Source organism: Sphaerodactylus townsendi, linkage group LG04 (assembly GCF_021028975.2).
Source record: "Sphaerodactylus townsendi isolate TG3544 linkage group LG04, MPM_Stown_v2.3, whole genome shotgun sequence".
Taxonomy (NCBI): Eukaryota; Metazoa; Chordata; class Lepidosauria; order Squamata; family Sphaerodactylidae; genus Sphaerodactylus; species Sphaerodactylus townsendi.
The window spans coordinates 108,446,360-108,470,449 of record NC_059428.1 but is presented as its reverse complement, the minus strand read 5'-3'; the positions used below and the strand labels follow the sequence as shown (position 1 = coordinate 108,470,449).

The 24,090-nt window shown below is 40.0% G+C and overlaps 1 protein-coding gene across 2 annotated transcripts in view; it reads left to right on the top strand.

Moving 5' to 3' along the window:
- Positions 1-24,090, top strand: part of PCCA (propionyl-CoA carboxylase subunit alpha) — a 345,506-nt gene that overhangs the window by 97,202 nt on the left and 224,214 nt on the right. For both annotated transcript variants that reach the window (XM_048493110.1, XM_048493109.1), the window contains exons 5-6: positions 11,544-11,657; positions 13,585-13,638. In XM_048493110.1, coding sequence (XP_048349067.1) covers positions 11,544-11,657; positions 13,585-13,638 — 168 coding nt within the window. The remainder of the gene's footprint in view (positions 1-11,543; positions 11,658-13,584; positions 13,639-24,090) is intronic.

Here is a 24,090-nt window from a genome sequence, read left to right as displayed (position 1 = left end):
CAGTTGACCAACTGAGGTAGAGGACAAAGAGCTGGGAAAAGATCACAAAATACAAGGACCTACAAATTGAAGTCGAACGATTGTGGCAAAAAAAGAACAACAGTAATCCCACTAGTAGTCGGTGCTCTAGGAGGAATCCCAAGAAATCTTGAAAAACATCTGGAAAGCCTAAACTTGGACAGAACATCAGTCCACATGCTGCAGAAAGCAGCACTTCTAGGAACTGCACATATTCTACGCAAATACCTCTAATATCCTAGGTCCTTGGGAAGGACTCGATATTCAGAGATGAATTCCAGACACTTGTGCTGTGCTGTAATGTGAATAATAATAATAATAATAATAATAATAATAATAATAATAATAAAAGTTATTTAAATATTGCTTCCCTATCTCACTGGTTCTTCAGGCTTAACTTAATTCAAAAAACAATAATCCAGTAAAAGCAAGAGCAAAAAAGTTAAAACTAACACAGTTGGTGGCAGCTCTATTCAGTAGCACTGTTGTCCACAGGTCTACCTGAAAAGGTGGATCTTTATTTATTTATTTATTTATTTATTTATTTATTTATTTATTTATATTTTAGATTTATAGGCCGCCTCTTTCCCGAAGGGCTCAAAGGGATCTTATTGTCCCCGAAGGGATCTTATTGTCCCTCCTTCCCCGAAGGGATCTTATTGTCCCTCCAGAAAACTAGCAAAGACCTGCTGTGGTAGACTTCTGAAAAACTGTTTCACGTCTAGGGCTGTTAAGAGAGAGTCTTGTTCTATCAGAGGCAGTATTTCAGGACTAGGTCAAGGCACTTTGCTGTCCTAAACATGGTGGTAGAGTTGGAGGTAAAGAAGGTGACACTTGTCTCTTTCTCCCACCAGGATGGATAAATCAAATCGATTTAAATCACTAGCAAGGAAGACTTGATTTAAATCATTTTTTTTAAACATTGTGACCCTTTCTGCACATGCAGAATAATGCATTTTCAATCCACCTTCACAATTGTTTGCAAGTGGATTTTGCTATTCTGCACTGCTTCAAAGTGCATTGAAAGTGGATTGAAAGTGCATTATTCTGCATGTGTGGAAGGGGCCTGTGACTCATTCTTGCTAGTATAATCTTCATATTTACAACCAGAGGAAGGTTTTATTTTTAGAATAATTCCTGCCTTACCCAAAGGTAGAGGAACGTCATTAATTATATTCCCAAACTTGGACTCTTTTATGGTCTGCTGTCATCATAGATTTTCTCCTCCAGCGAGATAAAAATAAGATAAACCTCAGGCTATACACACAAAAATCCCAGAACTTGTGGAATATTTCGCTCAAAAGGTTTCATTTTAATGTTTACTTCTTGCCCCTCCCTCTTAGCTCCTTATGCAGATTTCACTCCAAATAATCTTCTATTAATTGAACTTCTTGCAACATACCACTTAAGAGGGTAAGGAATTTATTCTGTGAGCATAGATTTTCAAAGGAAAAATGGAGTTAAGATCTTTTCCCTCAACTCTGTATGTTTATTCTATAAAATTTTTACTGTGAAGGAGAGTCATGTTATCTCTGCAGATACAAATTCAAAATTTTGAGAACTGCCAAACCAAGCATGTGCGGTAATCACTGCTAGATGTAAAAACTGCCCCAAATATTCTTAACAAAACCTCTGGAAGCACACAATATTGTAAATGAGTTAATGAAATTCATGTGCCAAAATATTTAAACATTTCATGAATATACTGTTTCTTGCAACATAATTAAAAATCAATCCTCATTTCATGATTAATAACCTTTGAACTGTAAAGTATCTTAAATAGAAAACTATTTAAGCTGTCTGGTGAAGGATTCTCCTCAGGAGTAAAAAGGAACACATTTTGGGTTTTTGGATCAGGACAGGATCCATAAAATAGCTCTAAATTTTATAGAGTGATTCCTAAGAGTTTAATGGAAGCTCTTGTGAAACAAGTGATTCCAGGTCAGTTTAGGAGGGAAACTGGGAAAGTGTGTTGATGCTCCTCATACAAATAAAGAACTCTTCTCAATTCAATTTATTATAATCCAGGATCAGCAAACAAACTAGAGATGGTGACAATTACACGACAATGTTATAGGGCATATAATCCATAAAATGTTAATCCATATAAAATAAAAGAACTACTCTGGTAAAGAAAGAAGCTGAAGTTTAAGAAAATGTAAAAAAAGCTGAAGTTTAAGGAACAAACCAGTGACTGGGTTTTGTGGTTTGTGTGCCTATGGTCTGGTAGTTTTTGCTCTTAACATTTTACCTGCATCCATGGTTGGCATCTGCAGAGGCGTGTCATGGTAAGCTGTGTTTCTGTCTTTGACACAGTGGCCTCTGAAGATACCAGCCATATAGGAGCAAAAACTACCAGACCATGGACACACAGCTGTGAAAGCCTTCAGCAAAACCATTGAATAACCAAGAGAAACTATTCTCAGTATAAAATAAAGGTTTAAACACTTGTATGTGAACCACCAACCATCTCAAACTTCTCAATTCTGTTATTGTGTTACAAACCATATTCCTGTTAAGAAGTTTTGCTAACCTTACTTTTAAATTCCCCAAAAAGAGTCAAATAAAACTACTTTTCAGTTGTATTTCAAAAAACCTTTCAAGAGCCAAATATTTCTGACAGTTTTAAAATTCAAAATAAATCTCTCCATCATTAATCAACTACAGGTAATGTAGTGGTATTCAAACACTGGCAGTCAGGGACAAAGCAGATATTATGACATCCTCTGCAGTGAGGACTTGGCTCCACTTTGGATTCAGGGAGTCTGCCATGGGGACTCACTGCCTTTTTACAATGCCGTGGTTGCCTGATTCCATGTGGGACCAACCTGGCACACGAAGAAAAGAGGCTTCTGCCCTCGGTATTGTTTTCCTTATCTGAAATGACACTGGGGATGCAAAGATGCAGAGAACACCTTTCAGCTTGAGACGATGATGCAGTGGGAAGCCTGGAAGCCCCTCCTTCTCCTGCATTATGGCAGCCCCCAGTGGCGTAACTAGGCAAACTGGAGCCCTGGGCAAAACTTTAGTTTGATGCCCCCCAAGCGTGTGCCCGGTGCAACACGCACCTCCCTGGTCCCCTTGTAGCAATGCCCAGTGGCATATCTAGGCAAACTGGAGTTTGCCCCCCCCCCCGTGGGCAGCCACCCTCCCCCACTGTGACCAAGCAATTATTTTTTATACCAGGTCGTTTCAAAGTCATGATCACATTATAGAACATGCCCCAACTCACAAATCTGAACACAGCAATAGACCATGCCACACAGCAGAAATAATTTTTTAAAAAACATTTTCAAAATGTTTTATTACTGCTATGAAAACATTTTATGGTGTTGTATGCAGTCCCCCTAATTGGGGGAAACAGCATCACTTTCAATGTTATTTCAACTGGGAACCCCAGATTTTCCCTTTAAGGTAGATTTAAAAGGAGAATCTGAGCTCCCTAGTTTAAACAAGTGATGCTGGAATCCACCCCCAAACAGCATCATTTTCAATGGTGTTTAAACTAGGGAGCCCAGATTCTCCTTTTAAATCCACCTTAAAGGGAGAATCTGGGGTCCCCAGTTCGCTAAAATCAACATTGAAAATTGATGATGCTATTTTAGGGGTTGATTCTCCCCACCCTGACAAAAACAGCATCACTTTCAATGTTTAAACTGGGGACCTTTCCAAGATTCTCCCTTTAAATCCCATGCCAAAGGGGATTTAAAAGGAAAATCTGTGGAAATTTTTTTGGGGGGTGCCTGCTGTCAGGGGTGCAATTGTTAAGCTAGCAGCACCAAACTTTCAGGAAATCTTTAGGAGACTCTCCTAATGATACCACCCAGGTTTGGTGAAGTTTGGTTCAGGGGGTCCAATGTTATGGACCCTCAAAGGTGTAGCCCCATCTTCTGTTAGCTCCCATTGGAAACAATAGGTGAGGGGGCACCCCCTTTGGGAGTCCATAGCTTTGGACCCCATGGACCAAACTTTACAAAACCTGGGTGATATCAGTAAGAGACTCTCCTGATTATACCTCCCAGGTTTGGTGAAGTTTGGTTCAGGGGGTCCAAAGTTATCGTCCCTCAAAGGTGTAGCCCCATCTCCTATTAGCTCCCATTGGAAACAGTGGGGGATGGGGCACCCCTTTGGGAGTCCATAACTTTGGACCCCCTGAACCAAACCTTACCAAACATCCCTGAAATTTTGGTGCTGCTAGCCTAAAAACTGCGCCCTCTGCAGGCCAAAAACGGAAAAAACACTGAAAATACAAAAAATCCCACAAACGAAGCTGCAGTTTTTGTGCCCCCCACAAGGGGGCACCCTGGACAACTGCCCACTTTGCCTAATGGGAGGAACGTCTCTGGCAGCCCCACACAGAATCAGACATTTTTTGCACTTTTAAAAAGACTTCCACTGGCAACACCCCAGCTCCCCTTCACAGACTTGAGAACACTGTAATGTGTAGTTTGGCCCTCCTGGTAAAACCTTTTAAGGAATTTGGAAAGGTATGAGAAAATATATATTTTTAAATTGTGTGTGATTAGTTCACTGCTTCTGTAGCCACTTTTGTAAGACTGACACTTGTGACATGGCTCTCAATATTAGTCTTATTTTGGGGTAAATGTAAGTTGCTGAGGCGGGAGTGAGGCATGTGATAATTTCACTAAGACTTAGTCATCCTCTCTCTCTGCTGTAAGGCAACTCTTCATAAATTAATTCAGGCTAGAAAGACCATCTACTGTTAAAGAACAAGCTGGGAGCTTGAAAAGTCTTGGGGGAGGCGCGAATAAACAACTGAGAAATCCCATGTCCTTGCAGTCGCGTGAGGCTACTGAGTATCAGTGAGTTAGAAGCTCTTGTGAGCTCTAGTGAGTTAAAGGCTCTTGCACTGAAAATGCACAATACAGACTTTTTAATATTCCCCAAACCTTGTTGCACCTTCCAGTTCCAACTTGAGAAGGCGCAACTCCCATCCCCTATGTTTTCCTTACAAAATTACTTACAAAAAAAAATTAAAACAAAACAAACAAACTGAACTGATGCTCAGTGGCTGTTACTTTTTTGGGGTCTTAGAAGGCACTCAGTATACTCCATGTTTTTTAAGCCATTTTTAAAATTTATGAATGAATACTTTTTCCTGTTTCCATGGAATGTTTCCCAAATATATTGGAACTCCTGCCTTTCCTGCAGGTGATACCATTTACGGAAACCATCAGGTTTGCTATTAGGAAGGATGATTGAAGTTCAGGACTAGGTAGGTACTAGGACCCAAGCAAAACATTCTAAAACTAAGATGGCGAATGTGGCGAATGAAGTTACTTAGATCTTTCAGGGAAAAAGAGTTTATAACAAGGAAATTAGTGTTTTTTAACTCACTGAAGGACATATTACAGGATTCTATAAGAGACAATACCAATCAGGAAGCAGAAGCCCCTAACAAAACCCTCATGCCGTTGATGTCACCTAAGGTGAACAATCTTTGCGAAATGCAAGAATCGCAGGAAGTAAGTTCACCTGGAGTGCCGGTGGGGAGAATAATTCATTATGAAGTAGACCTGAAATCCCATAACTTTATTCAAATGAACCTTAACCCAATAACAAGGGGGGTGAAAAGACTTCGGGCTACTGGTGGAGCTCAAAGCGAGCTTTTAAACATTCCACCTGCCACGCCTTACAGGAGCCATCACAAGTACTAGATGGTAACACCCAGATACATTCCTAATTTTTGTTCTATAACATCTGAAGCAACACCAAGTGTAAGGGGAGGCAGACCATAAAATCCAAGGAGGGTTAAGGAGGAATATTCATCTCAAATCCAGTCTACAGGTGCAAGTTAAAAAAGAATTTGACTGCCACTGCCCATTGGCCCTAGTGGTGTTATTATATAAATAAGGTATTTAGCTTTCTCTGTGTGGACATCTACCTCACCCCTTCTCAATCTAAAGGCACAGGTTGAGGAAAAAAAGTGAATGAGAGCCAGAGGTAGATGAAATGCTGGGGTTTTTTGCTGTTTAGAACTACCCAACAGTCCAAATAGTTATTGCGGGTGATTGTCCAATGCAAAATGGGACAGAGCGATGAACGGTTGTTAGCGCGATATGGGGCATGCATTGCAGAATACAATGAGAAACCATGCAGATATACTCCAGAGAAACAATCTGGATACAGCAATAAAATTATGCTGGAATGTGCTTATGCACCAGACAGCAAAACAAATATAGCTTGAAGTTATCATGAATGGGAAGCCAGCCAGGAGATTACCCAGGGGCAATTTACTTTTTTGGACTGGAACAAAAGTGTCTACTATTGATTATATGATGGGCTCACAGGAAATTCTAAATAGAATTAGACACTTTACTATTGTCCTAGGATAGAAAGTGACCACTTTCCCCTGGTGTTGAAAATGACAACTGGACAGCTGAGACCCACTAGGAAACTACATTTAAATCTCTCAGTGGAGTCAAATAAACTGAGAATAAAATGGAACAGCAAATTAGAACAACAATTTACCGAGTGGTTTAACTCAGATATTGGCAGACTGATGAAAGACAAGTTCTTAGAACAAGCCTATAAAGGGTCAGTGGTGGGCGGTTATGAGGAATTGGTACAAACTCTTAAACCCCTTCTTACAAAGAATAGCAGAGACACCCTGTACCCAGAATCACGTAACAAACATTGGTTCGATCATGATTGTAAATCAGCAAAAAATAACCTTCTAAAACTATTTAACAACTTTCAAGATGGCTTGATTGAACAATCACAAGTATTAGAAGGGAAAAGAGCATATAAAGCCTTAATAAGAGACAAAAAAAGGAGAGACAGCCACGGCAAATGGCAGGCTTTAATAAGAGCGACTAAAACAAATGATTCCAGAACTTTCTGGAGTCTAATCACACAGAATAAAAACTTCCATAACCTCAAGATGGCAAATTCAATTGCAGGGGATGCCTGGGAGAGATATTTCTTTAATCTTTATAAAGACCAGCAGGCCCCAACAAGGCAACACCTTGCCATAACCGATACCCCTTTGTGGCCACCAGTGACACCAGAGGAAGTTAAATCGATGATCTCAAAACTGCAAGCGGGTAAAGCCCCAGGAAATGACTTCATGCCACCAGAATTACTGAAATCCAATGCAGAATGGTGGGCACCGGTATTGGCCAAACTTTTTTCCCATATTAATAGCACCGGTCATATTCCATCAGACTGGAATGCCGCAATTATCGTTCCCATTTTTAAAAAAGGTTTGTCCACAGAACCGGCTAATTATAGACCAATTAGCCTTCTTAATGTCACGAGCAAACTTTATACTAAATATCTGAGTACAAAACTTTTAGAATGGATGGATAGGGAAAATATATTGGCAGATGAACAGGCAGGCTTCCGCAAAGGCCGGTCGACAATGGACCAGTGCCTAATACTTCTAACTACATTTGATAGAGAGAGAATATGTAAATATTAAAAAAGGATCTCTATTTGCAGCCTTCATTGGACCTTAGAGGTCGCGATTTGATGTAATGTCACCACGTAGCCTTGACTATGGACAAAACTAGTGAAAACTAATATTACGATAGGCGTCTCCCTCCATCTAATCTCATCAAGTTACACGAAAATACAACTGTACAGATAAGGTTTAGCGATGATGCAGCAGGCTAACTTGGCACCCATTCCTACCCAGAAAGGGGTGAGGCAAAGGGTGCGTCTCCTGAACTCCTCATTTATTTAACATCTATGTTAATACACTTATAACTGCATTTCATAGGGGCAGATACCCACGCTACCTTCCTTACCCCCACCCAATAAAAGAATAGCCATTCTTATGTATGCAGATGATGCAGTGGTATTATCTCTTACAAAGAGGGTGGGACTGAAGAGAGCACTGAGGATTTTTTGACTCAAAAAGTGCACAGGAAGAACTGTTAAAGGCATCAATTATACCAAGACTGAGATAGTGCACTTCAGCACTAAACTCAAGAGATCTAAATGGCAGCTGAAAGGGCAACTGTAGATAGAGCAAAACAAAAATGTTTCAAATAATATCTAGGAGTGGTGTACCAATACAATGGAAGCTTCCACAAGCCCAATGTACAATCAGTTATTCAATCGGCTCCAAAGAAGTTCACAGGCAATCTTGAGGTTTTTTCGCTCACAGGGGAACGGATTCATCCCAAGTGCAGTTAGACTGTTTGAGGCCAAAAGCCTTAGAAATCCAATTGACCCTATGGTGCTCCAAGTTGGCAATGATTTCAGATTTTGTGCCTTTGGAGAGAGTCTGCTATCGATCTCTTTCTGAGATACTTGTTTAATACACCGAAATGTACAGCCAATGTGGTATTAAGGCAAGAAGCAGGGCTGCGGGATGGCCAAAGTCGGAGACCATCTTTTGGAAATTAACCATCAAATACTGGTTGGTTGCTTAAAGTACTTTCCTGTCCCCAGGGATTAATCGCTCTTCATTATTGGCAGCAACACCCTACTCCTGTGGATGGCTAGAAAAGATTACATCAAAAACTCAGACAGTGTGGTCTTGATCCAATGCAACTTTTTTGGAGATTGGAAGTAGCAGAGCAATGGGTATGAAAGTCCACCAACGCCTTACTGACATTGAGTTGCAAACAGATTTCCCCGGCTACCTGTCCTATATAAACCACTCGTAAAATCATGGATAGGTATTTCAGCTGCACCTTATCTATCCCGTAATAACATTCGCAGCGCAAGAAGCCGATGGGCTTTTTTTCTAGGGCTCGCTTTCGATGCCTTCTCATCAGCTAATCTGATGGGACGCATTCCCAAAAAAAAACATTCCAAGGCACAGGAGAACCTGTGTGTGCGGCTCAGGGGAATGTAGACTCAATGTCATATGATCTTACTGCATTGCAAGTTACATGAAGGTGAAAGGAAGCTGTTGGATCCCAACCATTGTTAACTCTTCGTCATGTATATCCCATTCATAGATAACTCGGATACCTGAATTCTGTAAGAATATTATTAGAAGATCGTGTTTCTGCCATCTCACAGAAGGTAGCTAAATTTTGCATACTGGTACACAACAAGCGTAGTTCCTTATTAAAACAAAGAGCCGCACTGTGTGATGAGGACTGTAATAATGCCTGAAGCTAATGTTATTTATTAATAGATTTTATAATGGATTTTAATTTATATTATATTTTTGTATAAGTGGAGTGCTATGTATTCACATGTACTCTGATTTTAAACTATTGGCTGGCCAAAAGGCCGTAATAATAAATATCTATATAGTGTTTTTTAACATGATTTTCTCCCTTCTGTTCAGTAAGTCAACTGATTTGCTAATTAAATAATAATGTTTAGGAAGTTTGGGATAATTAAATTACGTAACTGTTTCTATGATTTCCAATTATCAGTGCTGAGATTTGCTTCACTGTTGAAAAGTGAGGCATTGAGGAAGTATAATGCTGCACCTCTCCATTGTGGTTACCCACATTTTTTCTGGCCTTGCTTCTGCATCTTTTGATGTACAGATATTCAACAGGTAAAGCTTCTTTTAACACTTCCCCCCCAATGTCAGTGAACATATCATTTTAATGTAAAAATCGGTTAGGTAACCCCCCATCCCAATTGGGTGACTGGAGAGTATCTGTTATGGCGATATACAAGTAGCTGTTAAAAAAAAGTTCCTGGCTCCTTGATAAGACTAGTTGATTAGTTAGTTACTGGTTAAATCCTCTAAACATCTAAAGAATTAGGAAATATTTATCTGCTGCATTTGGAGATTAAAGCCTGTGGTTTGGTTACAATTTGGCTAGCAATTTATTTTATATACCTTCTGTATGTACAATTCATTAGGAATTTTATTTTGTTTTATGTGATAAACACTACTTCAGAAGCTGCTTAGTTAAAGATGACGTTCTAATAGAAACTTATTATCATATTATATAAATATATAATTAAAGAACACACATGCAAACAGGCTATAGTGTGATCACTTTTTTTAAAAAAGAAAGGCCCAGTAAAGGTTGCATTATGATGTATTTTACAGATTTGCCTCGAAGACAACAACTTCGCCATGGAAGTTTGGTATGCCTATTCAAGATAGCAGTCCGTATTTCAGGTTTAAAGAGTAGTTATGATCTGATCACCCCATTTTTGAAGTAGGGGGTGGAATTCATGATCAGTTGCAATAAACATTGCATGTGAGACTCCTTGGAATACTATGTTAATTTTAATTAAATGGGATCCTAGTACCTACAGTAGGGAACATAATGATGAACTCATAACGTTTTATGACTTAGCAACTGCTTTTGTTCTGGCTGTAAACTGGCTTTGGCATCCAGTATGGAGGAAAAGTTGGGTTCAAATCCTGTAATCTAATCCAGGGACTGCAGTTCTTATTAATTTTAAAATTCTGACTGCGGAGCTATTTACGTCCTCTCTTTGTTTCTGTTCTAAATATTTCGTTATCTTGGAGAGGCTGGCAGATTTCTACCTGAGACAGTAACAAATACTTCAAAAGAAGTTGCTGCTAAGCGTCAACTTAACTGCATCTACTTATTTTGCTACTGTTGTCAGTCTTGGACCACTGCTGTGGAAAAAGGAAACAGCTACGCTACTGATGCCTGGTTTATTTATATGTCTCTGTGTGTATTTTATACTATATATATATATAAATGTCTGCATAGATATTATTAAATAGTATGTATTTGATAAAATAAAAAGTCTTTCCCATTCCTAATTATTTAAAATGCTGGCTGCTTCCTGAGTAATTTTTGCCCTTTTAAAAAAAATTAAGCTTCCTTAAACTTTGCCAAACCTAGTTCTTTTAGACACTCTGGATAGACTCCAGGCTATTGCTTGGAGCTTGCTATAAAAAACCCCCTCAGCATATTGGACAATTGCTCATGTGAATAAGGATAACAATGAATTGGGAAATGAAACCTAAGCCTCCTTAAATAATTCCCAAGATTTTCTGGTTCACGTGTAGTGATATTGAACTCTTCAGTCATAGGCTTTAATTTGTGTGCGGTGCTGACCTGATGCTGTGTAGGGACGCTGGCTGCATCCCCTCATTCAATTCACTCTAATTATCACCAACTTCCTGGGGAGCCTGCTTAGATGGAACTAGCCGTGAATGTTTGTTGTTAAGTACTAAGATATTAGGCTACCCTGGTTACATTTAACAAAGTAGTTTTAAGTTCTGAATTTACATATAGATTGTCAGTGTAGTCTACTTGAATTTGTTATCTCTTTGCATGTATTTTTCCAAACACAAACTATGGTTGGATATAAAAATAAATTTTAATGTTCGTATGTTCATGTATACACCAATGACTCTTCATTATATGCTACGATAAAAATAAGAGACTCCTTCTGAGGAGTGTCTTATTTTTATTATAAGATTACATCTGTGTTTATTTGCACCTAGACAGTATTTTAGAAGAGGCTATAACATAGGATTCATTTTTTATAGTGGTGCATTGGGGGTGTTTCTTTAAAGCGGGGAGATGGTGCGATCAACATTTGCTGGGTGCGGATGTGTTTGAAATATAGACATTTTGTCTTTTCAGGTCCATGTGAAAATGGCGGACGAGGCAGTCTGTGTTGGCCCAGCTCCCACTAGTAAAAGCTACCTCAACATGGATGCTATCATGGAAGCCATTAAAAAAACCCGGGCCCAAGCTGTGAGTCTGAATGAGTCTCTCCTCTGCAGCTGTTTCATATATAGAAAGCAGAGAAGCTAGAGTTTTTATTTAAAGATTTAAAAAAAGGCGAGGGGGGGGGGTGGGGAATGATTGAATATGCTATTCCATTTTAGTTCATGTCACATGAGTTAAATGTGGCCGAAATCGCTACTGGAAATCAAAGGCTTTTGTAGCATCTGGCAGTGCCGGTTGCTGATCCTGCAGGTGGCTTCTGGATTCAGCTTTCACACCAGGGAGCAGCTTCAGTTCATTTCCAAATTTGCTGGGGGGAAAAAATCCCAATTAGTTTAGAGCGCTAACCCTTTCTGTGCCACAGTCTCTTTTTTTCTAGAAGTCTTTTATAATATGAGATATTTGTTTTTGTGTTTGCTGTTCAATCCAGTTTTTGTTTTTTTTAATTAATGTGTGTTTATGCACACAATGAATAGTTGCATAAAGGTAAATGGGCCACACGGTAATTATTTTTCTGTGTTTCATGTTGCTGGCAAATGTTACCTTGGTTTAGATGGGTGTTTTCCTTCTCAGATTGGATCAGAGATATGCAGTTTTGAAATAATTGATTGCTGTTTTAAAGAAAATCATGGAAATAATGTTTTGGGACTAGTGGAGTGAGGCTGCGTAAGTGAATGTAAACGTGGTGTTTAGAACTGCTGAATTCAGCATCATCTTTAAATAAAATTCGATGAATGGGGAGTCGATCAACACCAACAATTACCCTGGAGTGTCTCAATTAGCATTATCATTTCTTTTGAAATAAATGTTTCAATGTGGTGCATTTGGAGGGGGGAGGGGAGAGAAAGGGAGGAGGAAAAAATGGCAAACAACGTTAATTAGCTAACAGACACTGCAGATGTTTACATTGTTCGTTAAAAAGACTTAATAGAGATTAAAATAGTTCAGGCTTTCATCTTTAGTCTGCCATGTATATTCCCTTAGCTCTGAGCTTACATATGATTATAAATGCCAAAACTGACCCCCCCCTCCCCCATTACTGTGTTGTGTAGTTACACATCATGTTATTTGTAAAACGGAATTGCATACTCAATTCATTGTTTTTGTGTTGGGCTTATGATGTCTTTTCTATGCTATACGAATTGGGATCTATACCATTAGCCATGCCAGTGCTACTAGCTGTATTGTTAAACTCTATATCAGGAGAACATTTCAGAGAGGAGCACGACTGGTTAGGAAAAGAGTAATTTAAAAAGGTGGGAATGTACACTGAGAAAAAGGTAACATGGAAAAGCTTCTGAAATATTTTTGTCTGGTGTGAACAGAAGGGAAACCAAAAATAGGGAGAAAAGAAATGAATCAGCCATTTCTGTATCTGTCTCGAATATTCTCCTCAGTTGGGCTGGTTTGTATGGGTTGGGATAGTTCCAGAGAGATCTGCTCAGCATCGTCTATAAACCAGGTTGTTGGCCCCTGTGTGGGCACTATCAACATACTAGAGGTCTGTGGCCTTGGAAGCACCTGACACTGGCAGGCTCCTGTGCCAACAACTTGGCTTATTTGTGATAGGAACATGTGGAGCCCTGAACTACCAAAGCTGTTTCTGTTTTAAATTCAGTGAAAAAGAACCCCTTATGTTTAAAACCAGGACTGAAAGACACACAGTATGTTGTGCGTAGTGGGGCAGCTGAAGGCTTGTCCATTACAGTTGTCATAAGACAAGAATGGACAGATATACTGTTTCTTACTCAAAAACTTGCTTATTTCTACTCCGTAAAATATGATCCTTTTATCTGAGGTGATCAGCTGAATTGCTGGGAAGAGTGACTCAGGGTGATCAACTTGCCTATCATAATTACAAGCAAATGGGTTGCCTTCAGATTTAATTTCTGTAGAAGATATTGTTTGAACTCAAGTTTCAAATGTTTGAAGTCCCTGGCTTTTGTTTTTAAAGGTCCACCCCGGATATGGATTTCTTTCGGAAAACAAAGAATTCTCAAGGCGACTGGTAAGTTTTGTTGTTGATGTCCTGAGGAGAGTGTGACTTGGTGTATTGCATACCTTGGTGTATACCTTCATCGCTTCAACAGTGAACCAGTCTGATTAATTTATTATACCTTCAATTATACATGACAATTCTGTTACTTTGCCACACTCGAAGACAAAGAATCTTAAAATGGACTTTCCTTTCCAGTGTGTATAAATGCATAACCAAAACTGTGTTGGATATTTTACACGTGCTGAAGTTCTGTGGTTCTCTTTTTAACAGTAAGGGTTAAAAATGCCAGTGGACAAATAAAAAGAATGGATACATCTTTTAAACCATTTCACTGTGCTGCTTGGCTTTTTAAAAAATAGTTTAACTCTTGGATGTACTGTGTGGTTTTTGGTAAACCAAATATAATAAAAAAGAAACTATGGAACATGGTTGATTAGTAGAGAATCATGTTTAGAAGGAAAAAAATATCTTTCATGTTGAAGACAAGTTATGACTTCCTTTCAGGATCTTCTGAACAATACCTTTGAGATTTAAAAAAATTACATCATGATAAAATGCATTTGTGTTAACTGTGACTCTTATTTGCTTGGTAGATTTGATTTAAAGGCAGTCTATAAATAGTAAGCACCTTTTGTTTTGCATATACTTAGTTAACTTTAATGAATTGTTTTAAAACCGTAAATTAGTTTGCTTTTTTAATCAGTTAACAGTCCTTTTAGGAAGCTAGGTCTGAATATTTAAAGCATTGTTATGGCAAGTTTTATATTAATCTGTGTATACAACAAGTTGATTTTAGCAATAAATTTATAGTACCTGTAAGTAGATATAAATATTCAAAGTCTTGTTGGTATTTATCAGTGGGGTACTCTGAATCTCTTCCCATTGTTGAGACTTTGATGGCTTGAAGAACTACTCAGAGACTCTTTGGGGCAGAATTCACTGCAGTGCTGACAGCACTGAAAAGAAAGGAAAATTGTCTGGATCCTGGCTGAATCCTGGAAGGTGCTCAGAATTTAACAGTAGATCTCAATAATTTTTTCATTCCGTTTTTAAAGAAGTAACAGACAATACCATCAAAAGAAGATATAAAATTAAGATGTTGAGAGACAGCTCAAATATCTCAATAAATTGGGTTGTATAATTTACAGATATGTTCTAATTGTATGAAAGGGATTTCCAAAGACTCTTCAATGTGCATGCACTTTGAAATCGTAAGAAGGAGCTTGATTTAAATCATTGACTTTAGTATGAACTCTAGTTCAGGAAATTGATTAATTGGTTCCCCTGATAATTAAAATATATTGACTTAAAACTAAATAACTGTACTGCCTCTGAGAATAATCCAAATGCTGTTGATAATTAGTTATAAATGTTTATAATTTCCTCCAGTATTAAATCTGTTAGTCATATTTAAAATGAGTACTGCTGAGGCGAAATATTCTCTTTTTCTTTTACATAGACCAGTGGTGGCGAACCTATGGCCAATTGGCCATGCTGGCAGAGGCTGATGGGAATTGTACTCAGTGAACATCTGGAGAGCCGCAGGTTGCAGACCCCTGCACTGTGCATTATAAGGCCAGATGCCAGGGACAGAAATAGGGAAGGGCTGCTGGGTTTGTGTCCTACTCATAACCATGCAAGGAGCATTTGGTTGATCGCTCTTGGGACACAGAATGCTGGACATGATGGATCTTAGTTTTGCTCTAGCAGTTCTGTTCTTCGGTCCATGTCATCAATGAAAGAGACTGGACAGAATGTAATCACTTGCACGTCACAGGAAGAAAACATGTGAAATCTTCCAATTGGTGTATTTATTAAAAAGGTTTGCATTGAAAATATTGACTTGTCTTGATACTGACACTATTCAAACTACATTCAGCAACAAATTTAAAATTATGGAGCCAGTTCCAAGAAAATATGTACTGAATTGTTTCAACAATTTACACTGACAAAAAGATACATATATTGTTTCTACTTTGTTCTTTTTGTTTTTTTAAAGCACACATTGGCAATGACTAAAGAATGCCATAGGTTCGCCACCACTGACATAGACTAACTGGCTTTAATTCAATTTGTCCGAAGGTCGTTAATATTTGTGAGATGTGGAAACCAGCGTATTTGTATCTAAGTTGATTTTAATTGACTATTTTTTCAAAAAATAAACAATATAATACAATTTTTCATCAAAAAATTATGAAAACTCATGTTTAATCCAACCTGCAATCTTCATAAGCACTTACAAAGTAAGTTGGTGACCAGACCCACAGTAGTGTGGTTTTCCATATAATCTCAGTGCTTGAGATATTTGAGAGCCAGTGTGGTTTAGTAGTTAAGAGCAGGTGGACTCTAATCTGCAGAACCAACTCTTCCACATGAGTGGTGGTCTCTTATCTGGTGAACCAGATTTGATTCCCCAGGCCTACATATGAATCCTGCTGGTGACCTTGGGCTAGTCACAGTTCTTCGGAATTCTCTCAGCCCCACCTACCTCACAAGGTGTCTGATGTGGGGAGAGGAAAAGAAAGGAGTTTGTAAGGCGCCTTGAGTCTCCATACTGGAGAGGAGTGGGGTATAAATCCAAACTCTTCTTGTTCTGTTGCTATTTCAGAAATTTTCTTACAGGCACTGATTTCTAGTGATGTCATTGAGGTACTTGCAACTAATTCAGTCCTGATGATTCTGCTCCTAATTCTGAAGTGGCTGTACGCCAATCACTAAGGTAATCGAAAAGGCTACAACCATGAAGGACATTGCTGCATCCTGGATCTGCAGAAAAACTGTGCCTACATCCTGCCAAAGAATCCTGCAAAAGAATCCTGGTGGTGTGGGTGTAAACTGTATCTGCCAGGTGGGGATTAAAATGAAGATACATCTAAGAGTAGGTGGAAATTGAGAGTGGGGCTCAGATGCTTTCATGCACTTATCCCTTACCCCATTTTTAAAAAAGTGGATCTAGGTTGCTTGAAGCCGTTGCATGGGTAGCTCCTTACTTCACAGGGAAGGAGAGAAAGAGAACCAACTGCTCCTGTAGCCTGTGATACCTCAGCAGTCTTGGGGAGCTGCTGGTCTGAGCACACTCCTTCACTTCTGTGGTTGCATCTCCTGTCTTGAAGTATGACTCTTGTTCCCATTGGCTGATGGCCATGCCAGGGGTAAATACAGCTTCTGACAAGGCTGTGGCTTTTCTTCCTCCTGTACCCTGAAGCCCTTAAGTCTCTTGCTTGGTATTAGCTAAAAGTGGCTGTGCTGTGGTCAGAATACTTTCAAAACATTCTCTTAAACTCAGGGAAGGTGTATCAGGCTTTAAGCTCTTGAGTAGGGGTGGAAATTGAGGCCATGGAATAGATATGTGTATGACAGCACTCAAACCCCAGCCTGCTCAAATGACTCTGATAGCACACAGGATTCTGGAGGGAGAAGTTTAGGTATGGGGAAGAAATGGGGAAGAAATGGGGAAGAGCACAGTAATTCTCTCTTGCCCCTTCCATCCCACCTGTATCGTATGAATAACCAAGTAGATTTATATTAGGCTCCAATGGGAACTACATATTTGTCACTTAAAGCTTTAATTTTATTGTCTTAGTCCAGACATAAAATGGTATGAAGGGGATGCATGAGAGTTTGTCATAGGTCACTAGTGATGTCTTGGAATCTCTCTTCTCCACACCCTGTGGCTGTGATACATACATGGTCACAGGTCTGCACATCACTTCGAAACATCTGTCTTTGAAGTATTACTAATTGGGGGAATAACTTGCATATTCCAAGTGACAAATACTGTAATCTTTAGAACCGGAGAATGAAGTGTCCTCACAACAGAAGCGCCACCTTGAGGTAAGATATCAGAGCACTGTGCGACAGAGGAGTAGGGGAAGCAGCGGTTGTACGGGAAGACTGTGAACTGTATTAAAACAGTATTTTACTTATTGTGCATAAAACCTAGCTTGTGCTTCCTAGATTAGTATAATTACGTGCATGCATTAACAGTGGTTTCCTTCAGAGTTTGCAGAGTGCCAGTGGCGAGTGGTCTGATCTTAGATGTAGATCCTGAAACTTTGTGTGTTCTTTTTTATTCTCTTTTTTTGTCTCTTGTGCCATTTTCAGCTTTTTCTAAGCCTGATTTCTGTTCACTAATTCCCATGTTTCTTACGTTTATTGTAACTTCTGATCTAGGTGGACTCCAGAAGTTCCTTGGTTTCCTTACATCTCTTGCCTTATAGCGTTGGTATTTCTCTAAGGAGTTTTATTTTTGCTTCAGTGCCTTACTTGATTCTGATCCTAGCTTGTTTCTGGTCTCCCTCATCTTGTCATTTTCTAGACATCACCTTCCCACATGTCCCAATTCGCTGGTGATTCCCCCTCTCGCTTCCTCCTGTTCCTGCATGGCTGGGGAACAGAAGAGGCAAAATCCAGCCCTGTGATCAGTCAGCAAAGTAGGCTGCTTAAGCTCTGTTATGAATTCATTTTGTGATGTTGTGCCAAACCTCTGTTGACTTTGCAAAACATGAACATTTGTACAGTAGTAAAACCCAGTCACTTCATGGCAGCTTCAGTGCACATAACATCTGGAAAGCCCTTGGCATGCCTTGTGGCTTTCTTGTTTGTGACAGCAAAAGGGGGATGACAAGAATCTCAACACAGTGATGCGCTGTGATTCCCATCCCTTGCTCAAAGATGACTCTGGAAACATACATGCTTCTAGATGAATCTGTGTCTGAAGCCAGGTATACCAAGGAATTAGCATATCTGAACTGCTTTTTATAAAATTCAGAATGCGATTTAAATTTTGCACTCTTTTCAGTATGTAATGCTTTACTGCTTAATAGAGCTACTAACTGCCAGGCCTGCATACTTACATTTGCCGGTAGCTGTATTTTAGAAGACATTAAAGAGAACATGGTAGCTCTGTGCAAGGACAGAGGATTTAGATCGGTTTACAATACCCAAACAAACAAAAACAAAGGAGCCTTTTTCTGCACATGGGAGATTTGTTTACTTAGGATTTTTTCCCCCTCGAGTATATTCTTTCCTTTGTCCACCTAGTGGAATTGGGGAGAATAAAAAGTGAGTTAAATAATAAGCTATTGAATATGGGCATCATGAGTGTTGTTGGTATCAGTCCAACCAAGAGTTTGTTGGTCCATATTTTGTAACATGAATAAGCAATAACCAGTGCTCATTAACATACATGAAGCTGCCTTGTTATCTGTGCTGACTGGCAGTGGCTCTCCAGGACCCAGGCAGAGGTCTTGCATATTGCTTCCTGACTTTTTAAATTGGAGATGCCGGGGATTGAACCTGGTACCTTTTGCATGCAAAGCAGATGCTCTAACATTGAGCTATGGCTCCATCCCTGGCACATTATTGGTTCATTGGTTCAATTTAACCTTTAATGGCATATAAAATTGCATATATATTTACAATTTAAAACATTTAAATATTGGTATGTAAAATGTTTTCCAAGAACTTAGCCACTGCCAAGGTAATCAATGGACTACAATCACTTAACAAAAAGCGAGTGGTCTGGAATTTAGGGTGATTAAGCCTTGGAAGCAACAAAGGGTGGATTAAAATCATGCGCAGGTTGCTATGAAGATGACATTCCAGGAGGATATGAGATATGGTTTCAGGAGATCCACATCCGCAATGGCATAGTCTCTGTTACTTGGGAATTTGGAGGTATCTCCCAGAAGTAACCGCTGATGGGGAGCTGTTGAGGTGTCCTAACATAAATGCGCAGGGTTGCTTAATGGATGACATTGGTTATTTATATCCTTTGCTTTGTTGTTACATGTGCTCAGGTATGTTCATAGGTTGTGCTTCATTTATGGTATTAAAATTACCTCAGAGTGCTTACTATACAATCTAAAAGCAAACTGAAATGATTGACAACAGACCATACTCTGTTATCGTACCTAGCTCTGATGCAAGTGAAAATGAAGCATATTTCAGATTCTTGTGATTTTTTTATATCCAGGAGTTGCTGTCTTGGGGCATAATTATTAAAGGTACTGTTTCCTTGGGGATTATATTTGGAGTTGAGATATAGTGTAAAAAAGAGCATACCAATTTTTTTTAAGGCTGTTATTTGGCTTTTCCTGTATAGTCTGACCTGTAGGCCCTTTGTTCAGTGTTCTAGATGCCATAGGTGTGTGCCTGCTTTCCTTTGTTACCATAGTCAATGTCATCTTTTATTCAAACAAGAAAAGCTGTTTGTTAATTATATTAGAAATCTTTATTATGTAGCATTCAGATAAACCAAATGAGACTCTAATTCTTGTGGGTGTACAGTCCTTTCTACATGACACTGAAACACCGCCCCCCTCTTGCTGAAGTTGGTGGCAGTATGTATCCACTCTAGTTCAATCAGTAGCTTGTCAATCTGATAAATAGTGCAGTCTTTATTTAAAATTATTAATTAACTTATTAATTAAAAGAAATCTTGGAGTGCTTCTCTTTGAGGGAAGGAGGAGTGTAGCAGAATGATTTGATCTTTAATAGAAGGTATGCTTTATTCTCAAGCAAATGGTTTTCCTACTGGGCTGTTCCAGAACTGGCAATACTTGGCAAATTCCCCAAATATAAAACAATGAAACAAAAGCATTTGTTCATGTTGTTGATAAGCTATTATGTTGCTGTTTGGCTGCCAACCTTGGCAATTTTGCAATCATTATTCTACTCTGGGCTCACTTCCTAGCAATCTGGTGGGTTTGGGGGGCGGGGGGGGGGCGTTTGGATTACAGGACTGGTGGCAATATCCTTGGCTGAATTTATTGTAATGCATGCAGAATTAGTTTATTCTTGGATAGTCATTTATATTTTGAAGTGCGTACTGTAACAAATAATAGTTTATGTTAGTATGATTTTTCCATTTCTGTCCAAACTGAGAAAAATGCAGAGCTCTCAAAAATGTACTTTATGGTCTTTTTGGGCCGTTCACATAAGATGAACTCACTCTCCTTATACAATTTCCATGTATAAAATAATGGGAACTCCTCTGTGGACACTTATTACCAGTTATATACACACAGGCACAGATTTGTTTGTGAAGCATCTCTTGTGAAATTTAATTTGGGAGACTTGTGACCAGAAGGCACAGACAGATGTGTTTGTCTTTAAATAATTTTTTAGCCAATATTATTCCCCATGATGCGTAAGATAAAAACTTCAAATGAAGTTGCCATGCATGCTTCTTCACCATTGCTTTCATTCATTCATTCATTCATTCATTCATTCATTCATTCATTCATTCATTCATTCATTCATTCATTCATTCATTCATTCATTCATTCATTCATTCATTCATTCAGTTAGATTTATTCAGTAAGTTAGATAATATTCTTCCCCTCACCCTTTTGATCTCAGGGTCTCACAACATTTTATATTGCAGATTACAACATTTTAAAACATTACAAATAAATTACATTTCATTTACAATATTTTCCAAGATGGTCATAAACAGTAAGCAGATCCATTGAGGGTTAAACGGTGGATTTGATGGAAGAAGCAGGGAGGCTTGATGGTATTGTAGCTGCCCAACCATATGCCTGATGGAACAGATCTGTCTTACAGGCCCTGTGGAGTTGCACAAGATCCCTCAGGATCCTGGTCTTGTTGCACAGTGCTGCACTGGACTGGGGCCGGTTGAGGCTAGGTGGACTTCCTTTGGGCCAGAGACTACCAGCAGATTAAAGTGATCTTTGGGGAACATACCAGAAGAGATGTTCCCATGAGTATGCAGGTCCCAGACCATTTAGGGCTTTGAACGTAAGTAAAAGAACCTTGAATCTGATATAGTCCTCCATCTGGAGGCAGTGCAGCTGGCAAAGCACTGGTTACATATGTGCCTGCCACAGGGGTCCTGTAAGAACCCTTGCTGTTGCATTTTGGACCAACTGGAGCTTCCAGAACAGATGCAAGGATAGTGTAAAGCAAATTGCAGTAGTCTAATCTGAAGGTGACTCAGGAGGGGCAGGACGCTAGCTGCTTTGCCTGGCAGAGATGGAAAAATACTGTATGAGTCATATGTGCCACCTGGGCCTCCATAATTAAGGTGGTATCCAGGTGCACACCCAAACCTTTGATGGTTGGTATAGCTTTTAGCTGGACATTGAGAGAGTGGTGCTTGCGCTGGTTTGGCCATGTCTGACGAGCAGCCCTGGTCACTGTCGCCAGCATTGCCTATCACATTGAGGATACTGCCTGGTGGCCACTCGGATGGCCAAACCAATGATGGCAAGATACCATCAATATGCTCGATCGAGAGAAGTGGCATTTCAAAATCCGAACAGCGGACCCTGCATTAGTGGGACAACGCTAGGAAGAAAAAGAAGACGATTGTCTAAGTCAGCATCTGGCACTCCCCATCCAACCCGCGGTTGTCCAGCCACATGAACTCCATCTTTGTTTGATTCAGCTTCAGTCAGCACTCTTTCAACCATCCCACTACAGTCTCCAAACAACTGCTGATGACCTTCCATCAACAGATATAACTGGGTGTCATCAGTGTACTGATGACAACCCAGTTCACACCTCTGGATTAACCTGGCAAGGGTCGCATATCAATGTTAAATACTATTGGTAAGAGACTCACCCCTTGCAGGACTCTGAACACCAATGGATGGTGGGCAGAAGTACTCTCCCCAATTGCTATCTTCTGCTCCTGGCCCTGGAGAAATGAACACACCCATTGCAAAGCTGTCCCTTGATTCCCCATGCCAGTGAGATGGTTGGCCAAGCTGTCATAGTTGAACAAGTCAAACGCTAATAATATTAGCGCGCTGTCTAGCTTCTGTTTAGGTGTCTCCGGAGGTCATTTATGAGAGTGGGCAGAGCAGTAACCCCTAGTATGTCCAGTCAAGGAGGAAGTCTGCTCTTGAATTGGGGACCTAGGGTAACCCCTAGTCTCTCCTTGGGCCTCAGTCTGTGCTGGTGCTAGAGGAGGTAGAGAAGGGGTAGACCTGCCTTCTCTAGTTTGCTGAATTTCTTGTAACTTGTTCTCAATAGCTCTGTTAAGGAAGGCAGCAAAATCTGCTGGTGTTAGGGAATGCCAATCAAAGGGAGTATTAGCAGACACAGAGGAATTTCCCTCCTGAGAGTCCTAATCTCTCCCCCCCACCCCCACAATCAACTCTCTTTCCTTGGATCAGATATTGCAGATGGAGAGGGTAGCTCTGGCCTACTTGCAGAGGCGCTGTTTACTGGGTGCATGTCGGCTCGGGGGCAAGGAAGGTGCATCCTGTTGCCCTATGGGTGGTTGATGAGCTAGCAATGTCTGTTTGCCGTGCATTCACTTGTTTTTCTGAGGCTTAGAAGCTTCCAAGGTGGTTCCTTTGTTTTGTGCACATTTGTGTGTTCCGCAGTTGTTTTCGGCACGCTGTTGCAGGACTCAGCTATTGGGGCCCTCCCCAGGGTTGTTGTTGTGTTGATCCCTGGGGGTGGGGGGTGGGGGGTCAGCTCGCTTATAGGCTGATCTAGTTGTCTCTGCCGCCGACTTATGAAAGTTTTCCCTTATGGGGCAAAATTCCCTGGTTGCCATTTTAGGGAAATTTGGCGGAAAAGAAAGGGGAGACACAGAAGGGCTTAGAACACAAACAGCTTGAATAGATAAGAGAGAAAGACAGAGAGAAAAAACTGCTACAGGCCAATTTAGGAGATGGAAGGATGGATCAGGCACAAGGATCACCAGAAAAACAGTAGAGTGCAGGAGAATTCCGCGTGCTCCCTGTCGAGGCAGGAAAAAAACTGGCTAAAATGGAGACCACCTAGCCTTGACAGGAAGTGATGAATTTTTTTTCCTGCCTCCCTGAGATGGGGTGGAAATTACCCACCAAGATGTCCTCCTTCCTACCAAAAGAAGGCCCCTTCTCTGTGAATATACAGTGGACCATTTCTACCCCATGGCCAGCACGGAAGCAAAGGATCTGGGGCTGATGTCTCATCCAGAAACCTCTGGAGCTGCTCTGTGACTGCTCTCTCAATTTCCTTGCTCAGAAACAAAAGATTTGACACTGGGCAGGAATTGAAAGGATCTTGAGGATCCAGTGATGGCTTTTTAAAGAGCGGTCTCGCCATGGCCCCTTTCAGTCCCTCAAGGAAGATCCCTGAACTTAGGGATAGATTTATAATATTCCCTGAGAGAGTCCACAACTCATCCCCACTGACTTTCACAGGCAGGATGGGCACGGATCCAAGAAGTATGTGGTGGAATTCACAGTCCTGAGAACTCGTCCTGTGAGAGTCAACTGAAGTGGTTCAATATATCATCATCATCACCACCTTTTATTGGCATAGATAAGTACAAAAGTTAGAAAAATAAGATAAAATAAATAATAATAAAATATATTTGGTCATTGTATCAGGATTGTTGATTAAAAGATAGTTGGACAGAGCCTGGATCAAATTTGCTGAGCCTGTGCCAAAATTTTTGCTATGTCCAAAGACCTCTGTGGGTGTTGGTCA